This window comes from Corylus avellana, chromosome 4 (assembly GCF_965113065.1).
Source record: "Corylus avellana chromosome 4, dhCorAvel1.hap1.2, whole genome shotgun sequence".
Lineage (NCBI taxonomy): Eukaryota > Viridiplantae > Streptophyta > Magnoliopsida > Fagales > Betulaceae > Corylus > Corylus avellana.
Window position 1 is genome coordinate 36,002,316 of NC_142493.1, and position 15,155 is coordinate 36,017,470.

At 35.4% G+C, this 15,155-nt stretch overlaps 2 protein-coding genes and 1 non-coding gene across 6 annotated transcripts; 2 read left to right on the forward strand and 1 right to left on the reverse strand.

Annotated features, from left to right (window-relative positions):
* Positions 1 to 389: 389 nt before the first annotated feature.
* Positions 390 to 3,059, forward strand: JAZ10 (jasmonate-zim-domain protein 10). The gene is made up of 6 exons (XM_059590962.2): positions 390 to 665; positions 761 to 926; positions 1,025 to 1,112; positions 1,225 to 1,327; positions 1,542 to 1,599; positions 2,640 to 3,059. Exons 1-6 carry the CDS (start codon positions 563 to 565, stop codon positions 2,674 to 2,676), a joined length of 555 nt encoding a protein of 184 aa, XP_059446945.1. The 5' UTR covers positions 390 to 562; the 3' UTR covers positions 2,677 to 3,059.
* A 1,761-nt stretch (positions 3,060 to 4,820) lies between these two features.
* On the reverse strand, positions 4,821 to 4,902 carry LOC132180143 (small nucleolar RNA SNORD36). The gene has a single exon (XR_009440037.1). It is a non-coding gene; the product is annotated as a small nucleolar RNA SNORD36 (small nucleolar RNA).
* Positions 4,849 to 14,900, forward strand: LOC132179259 (Tetratricopeptide repeat (TPR)-like superfamily protein). 4 transcript variants are annotated; one of them, XM_059591941.2, is made up of 6 exons: positions 4,849 to 7,964; positions 9,683 to 9,750; positions 9,954 to 10,069; positions 10,234 to 10,313; positions 14,082 to 14,276; positions 14,555 to 14,900. In XM_059591941.2, exon 1 carries the CDS (start codon positions 5,383 to 5,385, stop codon positions 7,885 to 7,887), a length of 2,505 nt encoding a protein of 834 aa, XP_059447924.2. In that variant the 5' UTR covers positions 4,849 to 5,382; the 3' UTR covers positions 7,888 to 7,964; positions 9,683 to 9,750; positions 9,954 to 10,069; positions 10,234 to 10,313; positions 14,082 to 14,276; positions 14,555 to 14,900. The 4 variants fall into 4 exon arrangements, with proteins under 4 accessions (XP_059447924.2, XP_059447928.2, XP_059447927.2 ...); XM_059591945.2 differs by having other exon boundaries at positions 14,082 to 14,227; XM_059591944.2 differs by having other exon boundaries at positions 14,088 to 14,276.
* Positions 14,901 to 15,155: the final 255 nt, after the last annotated feature.

The window sequence follows — 15,155 nt, forward strand, 5'->3', positions numbered from 1 at the left end:
TGAATATGTAATTTCACAATTATCTTATAAAAAAATGGTTGGAAGTTTTATTTATGAGATAAGGAATCATATAAAGTGATATATAACTTATTAAAATTTAAAGAAGTGAAAGGGCCAAATTCGAAGAACTGATTTAACGATTTATTTAAAAAAATAATAGCAAAATTAGGGGCAAACTTGTCAAACAAGTAAATTTAGACCACAGCTCCAAATATCTGTCTAAGAAATATTCAACAAATTTAGGCCAAGAATACAGGAGTCAAACAGCAAACAGGAGGTAGAGACTGAAGCTGGAAAATATATTGCAAAAATTAGGTTGTATTAATATAAATAAGTTGGACCCTTGTAAGACACCTCGTGGAAGACGTGTGGCATTTAGAGCTTTAGGCGCTTCCTCTGTCTGTCGCTCTGTCATTTCTTTTCAAATCTCATGAACCTCATGACTATCATTTACGCCCTTTTATAACGCTCTCATTCCTTTCAAATATCACGTTCCTCCTCCTCCTCATCCCAAACCCAAACCCAAACCCAAACTCATTCATCTCTAAAAAGCACGAAGAAGATGTCGAGGGCAACCGTTGAGCTCGATTTCTTCGGAATGGAGAAAGAGAGCTCTTCCAAATCTCAGTTCCAGAAGTTTCTTGATCGCCAGAGAAGCATTCGAGGTCGGTTTGATTCACAATTTCTTTCTTTACCTCTCCCTATCATGTGTTATGCTATATATGCGTAGGTGTTGAAGGTTGCGTTTCTTCTTTTGCAGGTATGCAGAGCCCCATTTCCAAGATCAACACTGAAGTTCTCAAATCCGTGATTTCCTCCGGTTCTGTGAACCACGGCTACGAAAGCGGCAACCCGATTCCTTCAAAGGTTTCGGTTTCGAGGCCTTCGAGTCCCGCTTTACCTGTCTATACTCCTCCTACACTCAGGTACTCGATAATTTCACATGTATTTTCTTGTTTTCCTCTGTCTCTTTCTTTTTCTGGAACCATGGAAAATTTACATTGAAACAAAAATTCTATTCCAGGCCTAGCTCTGAGAACCTTTCAGAAACAGCACCTTTAACGATATTCTACAATGGGACTGTCTCGGTTTTCGAAGCGCCTCGAGACAAGGTTTGCTTAATTTTAACCTTTTTTTTTTTTTTCCCCCCCCCCCAAGGTTGTCGTTGTTTTTGTTCTTGTTCTTGTTTTTTGGGTGTAATTGGGGACGATTTTACTTGTATAGGCGGAGAACATTTTGAAGCTTGCTCTGGAAAGAACATTCGATTCGATGAATCTTGCAGCTCCTTCAAGCGACCAACAACAGCTGCTCGATACACTGAACGGAGGTTAGTGACGGTTAATTTTCACTTCTGTTGGAAGTTTAAACTTTGTAAAATCGAAGCGACTTCTTCACTGGCAATAGTGGTAGAAATGATAATAGGGTATTTTGTGGCGCAGATTGAATGGGTAGGCAGGGGTTTCAAAATCATTGCACAGAATGCTAAATTATATAGTAAATACTTGTCTTCTAAGTGAGGGAATTATTGGTGACTATTGCAGATCTCCCAATTGCACGAAGAAAGTCGTTGCAAAGATTCTTAGAGAAGCGCAAAGAGAGGTAAAACCCATGTTTGGATATTACTCTTTTCTTGTGCTTTGATGTTGCTAAAATTCTGTTCTCTTTAAAATTGTGCTTCTGTTGGTGAAATATAGAGGAGATTCCAATTTTTGTCCCTAGACTTTAAAAGAATTAATCTTTCATATGTTTATTTTCTAGTGACATAATTATTTCTGTCATTAAAACTAATAACGTAATAAACTTTAAAGGACGAAATGGGAATGTTTGAAATTTCAAGGAACATAAATTGTTCAGTAAAAGAATATTGTGCGAATATTTCAAGGATTTTTTTTTTTTTTAAACTACTAAATTCTGAGAAAAAAAAATTCTACGCTGCAAGTAATTTGATGGAAATTAATGGATAAGGTGATTTTTAGATACATTTCCGAAGAATATATCAGTTATTGTAATCAGAGGAGGGAACAGGATTTGAAGTCATGATTGAGTTTCCTATATCTTCCATCTAAAGGGATATGATATCTTCTGTTGACATATGGATGCAAGTACTAACATTTACTCATATCTCGCGGTGGTTGGGAGCTATATCTCTCCCCCTCTTTCATATGGATTATCTTAGTAAACAGTTTCCTAATTTTATTCTTTTTACTCCCCACATTTTCTAAATTTAATCAGCCTTATTTGTACGTAACAATAAGGAACATATTTTATTCTTAAATAAAGGATTCACATCACATGGACTATTATTAGACATACAATTATTAGAGATCTCTATAGTTAATTGGAGAACCCCTACAATTATTTGTCCCTTTTACAATCGGCGAAAGGTATAAGTTGCTGGGAATCTTAAATCTATTAATTGATGCAAATCTCGATCAATAAATTATGCACGCGGTTGTTGACTGGGGTTGCCATGCCGTTGCCGACCAGAGATGACCATGACTAAAGACAGTTTCTATGCACGTCAAAGTTTTATGTGTCTTTTTTTTTTTTTGTAACGTGTTGTGTCTTCTAATGTAAGAAATTGCGTAACAGGTTGTTCCACATTAAATGAATGACACGTGGATTTGATTTTTGTGCAGGTTGACTTCAGTTTCGCCTTATGCTTGTTACACCTAATACGCGTTTTCTGCCCATGACAGAAGATCGCTGTAGCACAAGTAGTTGTAAAATGCTTTTGTCGTTTGAAGGATTTTAGCTTTATTCTAGTCAGCTTTTTTTCCTCCTGTTTAGGCAGATGGGGGGTGTACCAATAGAATAGCTCGGTACCGAACAGACCGCAGAGGTGGTTCACGTTTTTAGTAATATGGGTGTTTGTACTTTGTTTGTCTATGACTAGTCTGCCTCCTTCCTCTGGACTTTTCCCGTGGGTCATCCATGTGGACTTGAAGCCATTTGTTTATTATTTATCAAGTTATATAGTTTGTGTCAGATGTTTACTACGATTGAATTCCGTATGATTTAATCCATACCCTAAATTGGATTCGGTGGGTCGTTTTGTCTATGCCGTGCAATAAAGTTAAGCGCCCTGTATTCACGTGAATTTTCCTTTTTCTCTGCGGATGGAGCATCACTTTCATGATGACTTGTTTTTACGCTTCGATAAATATGTTTATCATGGGATTCAAACAAGAAATGTGTGAAATTTGAAAACCACCACTTTTTTTACCAGATATAAGAAATGTGGGAAGGAAATCATCACAAGTCTATAATTCAAAGAGTAATTTGTAATTTATGTATAATTACTCCATAAAACTCTCAGAACATTTTGATATTCGAAAGCAGGTAAACCAATTTTTACATTGTTTTTTTCCCTAACTTATAAAATAAGGATCGGGTGAAAGAAACTTTTGGTTTAGGTAGATGGATAGGCATATTAAATTCCATTTGGGTAGGCTGAAAGTGAAAAGGTTGAGTGTTACTTGATCCAAACGTGTTTATATCCGGGGTTGAAGATTCTCCATAACGTTCTTTATTTGAGAGAAACGTACCCTTTTGAAGTTTTCTTGTTTTTGGCTTTAATATTGTCTAAGTGCGGTCGTTGACATGTTATTCTGTCACGTGAAAATCATTACCAACAACCCATGAGGCAGATGGCGGTATTTCCCAAGTTAGGCCCATGAGATTTCTCTTATGTTAATAATTCGGCCATAGAGTAGACTTTAATTGAAAACATCTTGTTTTGTAACATATTTAAAAACGTGAAAAAAGTTCAACAAAGCATTAATAACTGCATTTTTAATTTTGATTAAAGAAGGAAATTCATATTAAATTAAATGAACAATTATAGGTTCACCGTCAAGACCGGCTTCAATGACCACAGTGGAGTCTGACACATTTTTTTTAAAAATATTTTTTATGTAACATTATTCAATTTTTTAATATTTGACCCACGTTTATCAATCAAATATTTAATTTTTATGCTATATTTTATTTATTTTATTTCAAAACTTTACCAAACTAGCCTTTATTTTTCTTTTATTTTTTTTTGGCGACCATAAGTACGAAGTAGCGCGACGCACGCGGACAGTCAAAAGCGATGTTCTAAGATTGAAGGCCCAACTAAAGCTTTGTACGAGAGTAGATCCGAATCTATGCATTACCAAAACCTAAGCCCAGAGAACAGCATGTTTTGTCTGACACTTAGGCTAGGCTGGGCTAAGTTCAAATGGACTTCAATTGAACAAATCCTTTAATAAAGGAAATGCTAATTAATTATAAACCATAAATCCATCCATCAACAAATAATGTACAAAAATACGGAAAAAATCTTGCCACCAATTCAAACAACAAGAGGTTGTTGATGTCTAGAACTTTCAAGTAGGATAGCGATATCATACATGGGATGAGTATATCTGTTACGAAAATAAGATTTACAGAAATTTAATGAGCCTAATAATAATAATAATAATAATAATAATAATAAATCCCAATCCTCACACTCGTTGAGGACAATAAATTAAACGCAATTGATATTTGATAAATAATTCAAAACCTATAAACAGATCTATGACTCTCTAATCTAATTTTGCTTATCATCTTCATTCTTATGTTCTCCATCTTCCTACTATCATCTTGCCATTCTATTGTAAGTAATTTTATTACCCAATATTTCAAATTCAAAAAACAACGAAGTTGTTTGTTTCTGGAAAGACTCAAACGGCAATTGATTGGAAAAACGAAGCAAATAATCAATTAAACATGCATAAAATATTTAGAAATAATGAAAGAAATTGTGAATAGGGCGAAGGAATGATTTTGGCTGAGCATCAGTTTTAAAAAGCTCGATTATTGATAGCTTCATGGAGTAATCAGTATTAATACTAAATCTCTCATCATCTGCTCAGATCCTCATCTTCGCCGTCACATAATCAAAACCAAAATTTAAAAGAAAATAAACGAAGAGAAACAAAATCAGAGAAGGGCACACAGAAAATAAGAAAACGAAACACTTTCTACGAAGGCGCTGAAAGTCCATCAGCTAATACGCGAATAGTCAGAGGCACATAGAGCACCTTATATAGTGCGTAGACTGAGGACCCCGGAAACCCTAATTGCTAAAGACCACCTAAAGTGATGTCGTTTTAGGGTTACACTTAAGCATGACCGCCGTCTTCGCCCAAACAGTCTTCACTTGCGCAGAAGTTCAGAACGCACCGTTTGACCATGCTTACCTCGAAACGCACCGTTTTAATCTCGTCTCTTCTGCTCCCTGCACATGGCTAAATTTGATTTACCAGAACCAGAGACTGAGCTTCAAACTTCAAAGCTCTGCGTTTTCAGATCTTTGAATTTGTGAGCTTGAGATTTGAGAATCCAACGCGCATGATCAGATTGTTTTGTCACAGAACTCTGCCTTCTTGTGTAAATTTCGCAACGCATTGTGGAAGTTGCAGAGCTTGGCCATGCTTCCCTCGACGCTGTTTCTCAGCCCAAGCGGGCCAATTGGCCCAGCCGTGCGCGAGTTCTATAGAGCTTCCCAGCTCAGAGTTCGACTCTCACGCTTACGCCACTATGCTTCAAGATTGTATCCGAAACGCTGACCCCACCTCAGGGAAGGGTCTCCACTGTGAGATTCTGAAAAGAGGCGGCTGTTTGGACTTGTTCGCTTACAACGTTCTGCTCAACATGTACGTGAAATCTGAGCTGTTGTGTGATGCTGTTATACTGTTCGACGAAATGCCCGAGAGAAATACGATCTCGTTTGTTACGTTAATTCAGGGGTACGCGCAGGTGTTTCGATTCACTGAGGGTGTGGATTTGTTCGTTAGGTTACATAGGGAGGGTCACGAGCTTAATCCTTTTGTTTTTTCCTCGATTTTGAAGACGCTTGTGAGTATGGGATGGGCTGAGCCAGGTTGGACATTGCATGCTTGTATTTGGAAGCTTGGTCATGACTCTAATGCATTTGTCGGGACCGCACTTGTCGATGCTTACTCTGTTAGTGGGCACGTTGCTAATGCTAGAAAGGTTTTCGATGGAATTATCTGCAAGGATATTGTTTCGTGGAGTGGTATGGTAGCTTGTTATTCTGAGAATGGTTGTTTTGAAGAGGCGTTAGAAGCCTTTTCTCAAATGAGGATAACAGGGTTCAAGCCAAACAATTTTACTTTTGCTGGTGTGCTTAAGGCCTGTCTTGGACTAGAAGCCTTTAATGCGGGAAAGAGTGTTCATGGGTGTGCGTTGAAAACTCGCTATGAACAGGATATTTATGTGGGTGTTGCATTACTTGAACTGTACACAATGTCCGGGGACATTGATGATGCTCAACGGGCATTTGAGGAGATCCCTAAAAAAGATGTGATTCCTTGGAGTTTTATGGTTGCACGCTATGCTCAAAGTGGTAGGAGTGAAGAAGCTGTTGACCTGTTTTGTCGAATGAGGCAAGCTTTTGTTGTCCCTAATCAGTTTACATTTGCAAGTTTGCTGCAAGCTTGTGCAACTATGGAAGGTTTAGTTTTGGGGAAGCAAATCCATTCCCATGTACTCAAAGTTGGTCTCTGCTTGGACGTGTTTGTTTCCAATGCCCTCATGGATGTCTATGCTAAATGTGGAAGGATGGAGAACTCTATGGATCTATTTCTGGAATCACCCAATAGAAATGACGTGACTTGGAACACTCTGATTGTTGGCTATGTGCAGTCAGGTGATGGCGAGAAGGCACTGAAGTTATTTTTAAACATGCTTGAATACCAAGTGCAGGCAACAGAAGTGACATACTCTAGTGTTCTTCGTGCTTCTGCAAGTCTAGCAGCATTGGATTCAGGAGTTCAGATTCATTCCTTGACAGTCAAAACCTTTTATGACAAGAATATTGTTGTCGCTAATGCTTTGATAGATATGTATGCCAAGTGTGGCAGCATTAAAGATGCCCGTTTGGTATTTGACTTGTTAAATGAAAGACATGAAGTTTCATGGAATGCCATGATCTCAGGGTATTCTATGCATGGTTTGGGGAGAGAGGCTCTAAAAGTTTTTGAAATGATGCAAAAAATGAAGTGTAAACCGAACAAGTTAACTTTTGTTGGTGTTCTATCAGCATGTAGCAGCGCAGGGCTGTTAGATCAAGCACAAACTTATTTTAATTCTATGGCGCAGGATTATAGCATTGAACCATGTATAGAGCACTATACTTGTATGGTCTGGCTTCTGGGGAGATCAGGCCATCTTAAAAAGGCTGTCAAGTTGATTGAGGAAATCCCATTTGAGCCCAGCGTTATGGTCTGGCGTGCTTTGCTTGGAGCTTGTGTTATCCACAACGATGTTGATCTTGGAAGAATGTCTGCACAGCGTGTGCTTGAGATGGATCCCCAAGATGAGGCTGCCCATGTGTTGTTGTCAAATATATATGCTACTGCGAAGAGGTGGGAAAACATGGCTTCAGTTAGGAAAGACATGAAAAGGAAAGGGGTAAAGAAGGAACCGGGCCTAAGTTGGATTGAGAACCAGGGAATAGTTCATTATTTCACTGTTGGAGATACGTTACATCCTGACATGAAACTGATTAATGCGATGCTGGATTCATTGAACATGAAAATCAGGAAGGCGGGATATGTTCCTAATCGTAATGCAGTTTTGCTTGATGTGGATGATGATGAAAAGGAGCGTCTCCTTTGGGTGCACAGTGAAAGATTAGCTCTTGCTTATGGGCTAATTAAAACGCCATCTGGAAGACCTATTCGTATCATTAAAAATCTCCGAATATGTGTGGATTGTCATGCTGCAGTAAAGTTAATATCCAAGGTTGTGCAGCGAGAAATTATTGTCAGAGATATGAATCGGTTCCATCACTTTCAGGATGGGATTTGCTCTTGTGGTGATTACTGGTGATTGATGATCTTCAATAAGCGAGTTCATAATCACAGAGGTTCATTGGTAATAAGCTGGCAGGAACTGCTGTCTTCTAGGTAATTCACTAATTCTACTTCCTTTATCATGTAAAAAATAATAGTCCTAGGGAGCCAGGATTTTTCTTCAGTGGCGGCAATGAACAGTAATTGACACAATATATACACCTATTTATGTTATATGTATGTATGCTATAAATTGAGTATTAATTGATGTTGATTAAAAACAAGCAATGGATTTCTCCTTCACTTCTGCCACTTGAATATTCAAAGCGAAGACAAATTTTCTTTGATTTTTTGCCCCTTTATGTTTGTTAGGCAACAAAAAATGAAGGTGAAAAAAAAAAAAAAAAAATCTTAGAAAGAAAAGACAATCAAATCAACCAGGAAGAACACTAACAAGAAATTCTATATTTTTGGTCACCTATTCATTTTAAAGGAATATGCTCATTGAACTGAGATAGAAAATGGCCTAGGTTTGGAAAACACATAAACAGAATTTCAACTGGCATCACAAAGATTGGTTGAAATATTATGATTTTGTTTGACAATCAAATCCTCAACTTTTTCAGTATTGCAAAGTCATTGCACCTTTTATTTTCAAAAAATTGGGGTGCAAACAATAGGTTTTCTAAGAATTTTAGAAATTCTGAGTTGAACCTAAAAGTTTTGGAAACTCAGTGGGGAGAATTATTCCCACTCACCCATACCTGGCTTCAGCTGTGGACTGTGGTGATTATGCCACAACCATTTGATCACTAATGTGTAATTACTTGACAACTCTATGTTTGGTTAGCAGGAAGGACTGGAGAAGCAAAATAACTAAAAAGTAAAAAAAAAAAATGTTGTCTTCATAATTCAAGGATGTCTGAATTAAATATAACATTCTGATTGTAAGACTCAGTTCTTGGCAACCAATATATTTTTCATTACTCATATGTAGGCCAATCATGTACAATGATTCCTTGATTGTTGTTATATTCTGCCTCAAAGATTGTTTTTTGTGCGTTGGACAATCATATTTTTTGTGCATATACTTCTTAATTTGGTTGTCTATTTATGCTTGATGCACTTCAAGTTTAATAGACTGAGATTTGGAGATTGGAATCATCTCTTTGGTTTATGTCTCTTTTGATTATCCTACCTTTTTATTGAGATCGAGGAAGGACTTTTTCCCTGTGAAGAGACTAGATTTTGTGTGGTTTAATGTAGTATTATGTTACATTTGCCCCTATGTACAATTGTGTCAGTAAGTTTGGATGTTTAACCGAGGGACTATTCTTGCTTGAAATTATCTGTCATTAGAAGGGAAGGCAGCCGTAAAAGGAGACTAAAATCTGTAAGTACATAATCATCTTCATTAAAAGAGATGAAACATGATAAGATAAGTGCTTTCGGCATTAATCAATGTCTGGAATTTAGCAATTGGCATTTTGCATGACAGTTGGCTCTTAAGATAACTAAAATTAGGTCCTATTTTATTTGAGTTTAAGAGTCCCATCATCTCGAGAAGTGAGAATTTCCAGTATCACCAAGAAATTGGTGAAAATATATTTGAAGTTTCATTAAGGCTATAAGTGCATGTGAATTTGTCTAAATTTTTTATTTTTTTTTATGTGGTCAACTTTTGTTCTTTGTTTTGCCTGATGTGCTGCATCATTGTACCAAAGATCTAAAAGTCGGCTCTTCTGTCCTATTTTAATAATAGTTCAAAATGATGGATGGTAGACCTGATTCTTGTGCCATTTTAAAGGCTCACATCAGTATTTTATTTGCAGCTGTGATCTTCAACATGATGAATGGGTCATAACTCCATGTAACAAGATGTGCTACACAAGGTGTGAAGGTATGACTCTGCATAATTTGTTTGTTTAGAATTGTTGTTTTTGCTTGCTTTGCTTTCATTTTATCTTATATGCTCAAAATGTTTCTACAATTTCCTAATAAGACATTTATTTATGCTCAGTATGGTCTAATGTTTATAATCCAATATGTGTGGCCTGGTATCACTCACTAATTAGGTTGTTGAAAGTTCTTTTCTCCTTACAGATAATCCAAAGAAGAAAGTGTTCGATTGTTTTCCTTCAGATTCCATAACACTCTATCCTGATTGATCTCGATGAGAGCATCACTCATCATTCAATTCCCAAAAGAAATTGCTTCTGGTAATTCAAGAAAACCTATGAATTTTATAGCTGATCTAGAATTCTGCAAAAATTTAAGGATTTTATATATTTTTTTTCCTGAGAGCTTATACTCGCTTAAATTACCTAATGCTGTATAACTCTTGTTGTATACATTGACGGTTTTGTTTATGCACAACATGCAGGTATGTATCGTGCACATGGTTGTAGAGGACTTGTATATAAGTCCTCTCCTCTCCTTGATCCTGTTTTTGGCGGACAGTGTGTAAGTCTCTTCAAGATCTGTTGTACAGCAGGTTTAGTTGATTGAGTAGTCCTTTTATTGAATATAATATCCACTTTCTACTGGAAAGTTTCAATCTATATTTTGATTAAAGAAGGATGATAATAATTTTTTGAGTTAATTATCTTTTTCCCCCTCGAACTACAACTCATTTACAAGTTGCCATCATAAACTACCACCTATCACACTCAATCGCATTGAACTTCCATTTTGTTACAAAAAACTCTACCATTTAAATTAGATGGAATATGCGTTTTTTAGACGTTAAATGATGGAAATACCATCAAATAAAAAAAATACAAAAATTAACCCCAAAAAAAAAAAAAACTAAATATAAAATTAAGAATTATATATATATAAAAACTAAAAACTAAAAGAAAAATTAAAAATAAGAAAAAAAATTGGGGTGGTTGTCGAACCACCCATAGGGGTGGCAGAGCCTTATTTATTTATTTATTTTTTGTGCTGTTGATAGCTTCTTTTTAAAGTTTTTTTTTTTTTTTTTTTTTTTTTTTTAATTTGTTTAATTTTAAGGGTATTAATGTAAATTGAGTTTCTACACTTAGGATATATTCATCATTTCATATTATGGGTGGTTCGACAACCACCCCATTTTTTTTTCTTATTTTTAATTTTTTCTTTTTAGTTTTTAGTTTTTTTTTTTATATATATATATAAACTATAAACTATAAACTAAAAAGAAAAAATTAAAAATAAGAAAAAAAAAATTGGGGTGGTTGTCGAACCACCCATAGGGGTGGCAGAGCCTTATTTATTTATTTATTTTTTGTGCTGTTGATAGCTTCTTTTTAATTTTTTTTTAAAATTTGTTTAATTTTAAGGGTATTAATGTAAATTGAGTTTCTACACTTAGGATATATTCATCATTTCATATTTTTTAATGATTTTGGACTAATGGAGGAGGTTTTCCGCTAATGAATGGCAGTTCAATGATGCTGAGTGTGACAGGTGGTAATTTATGAGGGCAACTCGTAAATGAGTTGTAGTTCGAGGGTGAAAAAGGCAATTAACCCTATTTTTTTTTAAAAAAAAATAAAATAAAAATTGCTTGTTTATTTGACATTTTTCTACCACATAGCAGAGCTCATATTGATGTAGGTGTCGGATTCTATCTCCTTTTTCTTCTATCTCATTTGCTTTCTTCACCTCTGCGGAGTCATTTTATTTTAGCATTGAAAAAGCTAAAGTATTCATCCAAAAACAAAAAAAAGAAGAGAAAAACTAAAGTTCTGGTTCCGAAAGTAGCTCCAGTTCAAGAATTTGCACTAAAGTCCTTTCTATGTGCACTCAATATGGTTAGCAAGTTCTCTGGATCTTGTTGTACTCCACTTTCTTTCTGCAGTTTAGCTATTCTTTACATTACTCTTCTCCAAGTAGGCAGCTTTGATCCCTCTTGTATGCTTCTTTTTTAAATACCCTTTTTCTTTCTCCTTTTATTTTTGGGTGGGTGGTTGGGTGGTGGGTGAGGGAGAAGAGAAATAAGGTGATAAATAATGTTCATGGGGATCTCAACTTTCGTTTTCGGCACGGCAAGTAATGACAATTAAGCGTACCATGTAATGATGCCATGCTATTGCCTTATGTCCTTGTTTTTTTTAATTATCTTTCAAAGTCGCGAATATTTAATTGGTACTCATCATCATAATTGACCAGCATGTCATTCCATGAATTTCTTGGCATACGTTGTCATTATCACCATCATCCTTGTGTGCGGAATGGGAAATCATTCAATCCCTATTTATAATTTTGTCTTGTTTGGATGAAGATGGACATTTTATGACCTTGAGCCATATTTGTTTTCAGTCTCATGGCCTGATATTCATTTTATAAACAGTGATATGAGTTTTCTTTTTCAGAATTTATCTAGAGTGTGTTAATTTTTGCCAGTAAGAAAATAATATTGTTGACATGTTTCACTAATGCATACCGACCCACACTTGTATATATGTACATAAGCTATACACAGATATAATATAGATACATAAGATATATGCATAAGTTCATATTCAGTTAATTACATCAATATTCAATTAAAGAAAGGGGGAAAAAGTTCTCTTTGATATATATGGGATCTCAATTTTTACACAGAAAAAAGAAAGGCGAACATGATTGAATGCATCTAAATGCTTGACTGGATGCACAAACATACTTCTTTATTATTTCACCAGGTATGGACGATTTTGGTGATATATGACAGTTGTGTAGAAATATCAACCATATTCTTGCACTGCATTTGTCACATTTCCACTTATGTAATATTTGGTGTTATATCTCACTTTTAGTTAATGGCATGTAACTGCGGAATTTAATACCACCGTCTTCAGAAAACTTAAGCATTTGATTCAGATTTCTAAAATCATCTACTTTAACTGATAGTGTAGTTTAGCTGTAGGTGGTAGTGGATTGAGAAAAATAATTGTTGGCAAGATAATAAGTTCAGAAGATTCCAATTTCTTCTTTATGACATGGCCAGGAGTAAATGGGAGGCTTGATATTTTTACGATTAATTTAAAGGCAGCGACAGGAGGATGCACATCACAACTATGAATTGAGAATAGAGCATGCACATCACAACTAACTTGGGATGTTAACAGGCACCAATATATACTACTATATTGCAACTGCTACTTTAACATATCTACTAAGCCTATCAGTTTTTGTCAGGAGTTAGACTTGGCAATTCTAAGCATTCATATATGTGGTTCATGTCCATGGTAACATATTTACTTCAAAGAATTGTGCCGAGATTTTATGCTAGAGCTTTGTTATCAGCCTAATATGAAATGTTTGAGTGTTTCCTCATGGAGAATATTCTTTATTGAATGCAGGATTTTCAATCTATTGTGGATGGAGTATGCTTTTGCATTTCCAGAAAAGAAATTTGATCTTGAATATTTTCACAACTATGCAAATTTTTGCTTGATAGATGTTAGCTTTTGGAAAGCAATCGTTGATCTTAGAGAGCAGATAATTTAATTTGTTGGTAAAATTAAACTTCAAAAACACCATTGACAAACCAACTAAAAAGTTCTCCTGTTAGTCTGTGATTGCCACAATTACCTGGGTGATTCAACTATTTCAATATATTTTGAATTAGTAATTGACTTTGTTGCAATTTGTCCCAGTAAGAATAACTTTTGAGTTCTAATCTACCCTCAAATGGAGGAGTTTTATCCATCACTTTCAAAGAAACTTAGAGTTTATCTTTTCCTCAAATCAACTGATTAATAAATTATAATATATACATGTCAGCTAAATATTTGTTCTCTATGACTATTTCTTGGAAGATTGCTTACAAATAAAACTAGGAAACAATCCTTGTCAGAGACATGATGAAGATACTCAATGCTTGCTTTCAACATGAGCAAGACCAAAATGTTGTCTAAAGATTTAAATTTGTGAAGATCATCGATTATTTCCCTTTCAAATTTTGTACCATTAGTAAGTCAATCACTTCCTTAGAAGCATGTCTCACCGTATAATACATGCCACATTTTATAAATATTCTGCATTTTCTTAATAGCATATTTAAGGCTTGGCCTTAACTCAATTAGGTCATCCATTTTCAAGAATTGCAATATTTTTCAGTACAGCTTTCCTCATCACCTATTAGTGTGTCATTTTCTGTCATAGCTCTAACTACAAGCAAAAGCTAGCATTTGTTTTTTTCCTCATCTATCTTTCCAAAACAGTCAAATAACAAAATACCCTTATTGTTTTATGTTTTAGTTTCAGGTTGCTGATAATGACTGCTGTGGAACTTGTTTTAGGCTTTGAATGGAAAAGTCATAGCCATAAGAAATGGGGCTTGATCCTTTGATAGCAGTCAATAGATATTTCATGATGAGGTCAGCTGCAGAAGCAGAACTGTCAAGGTAGCTCTAGTTGCAAAATTTGTAACAGCCCATTTTTATGACTGATCTGGTATGTTTGACTATCGCAACTTCTATTTTATATGTGCTTTTAATATGGAATTTATTCACAGACGGCTAAGAATTCTTTTGGAAATTGCGTGCATTAGTTCATCCTGATGATTGTTTCAAGGCACATAGACGACATTGCCACCATGCATAATAGTTTTTTGTCTGGCCAGAATTTTTTTTTTTTAAAAAAAAAAAATTAGAAGGGATTTTTCTTCATTCGTACACTCAGCTGCATTTGGGCGTCGTGGAAATTCAATGGGTCCATTTTCTTTTATGCAGATTAAGATTGAATGGGAAGGGAAAGCAGACGGAATTTTTTTTGGCTGTAAAGCAACTGTGAGGATACAGACAGTTTTGAGCTCTCACGGAGGGACACCATTCCGTTCTTCACTGCGGATGTTTTGTGATGGCCCCCTCCTAAGTGATGTTTCCTTTTTAACTGAAATCAATGTAATATACAATTTGCACTCTGGTGTGATCTTATCTCAACACAATGATTGAGTGAATTGGGGGTGGGGGGCGCATAATTTCGTCATCATCATAATCTCTCTCTCTCTCTCAATCTTGGTTCTCCTTTTTCTGAGCATCTCAATCTTGGTTATCAGATTTAATTTCATGCAATCATAAAATGATATCCATGCATATGATTCAGTTCATGAACTTTGATTTGTTCTCGGCGTTGTTTCCCCAGGGGAAAAAAATAGAAAGAAAAAGACATTCTATTACCAAAAAAAAAATAAAATTAATTTGTCCTTTCATCAAGTTTTGCGTAGAAGGTAAAACACATGCATATATACTTATCTCCCTCTCTCTCACGCATACACATACTCTATTGCATGATCCTTTTAAAGACGAGTTTCTGTTTCAGTTATCAACTACT

Coding starts and splice junctions, on each gene's coding strand:
- JAZ10 (XM_059590962.2), top strand. CDS start 563: ATGTCGAGGGCAACCGTTGAGCTCGATTTCTTCGGAATGGAGAAAGAG. Junction 1,113..1,224: donor TCGAAGCGCCTCGAGACAAG/GTTTGCTTAATT, acceptor TTACTTGTATAG/GCGGAGAACATTTTGAAGCT. Junction 1,328..1,541: donor GCTCGATACACTGAACGGAG/GTTAGTGACGGT, acceptor TGACTATTGCAG/ATCTCCCAATTGCACGAAGA.
- LOC132179259 (XM_059591941.2), top strand. CDS start 5,383: ATGATCAGATTGTTTTGTCACAGAACTCTGCCTTCTTGTGTAAATTTC.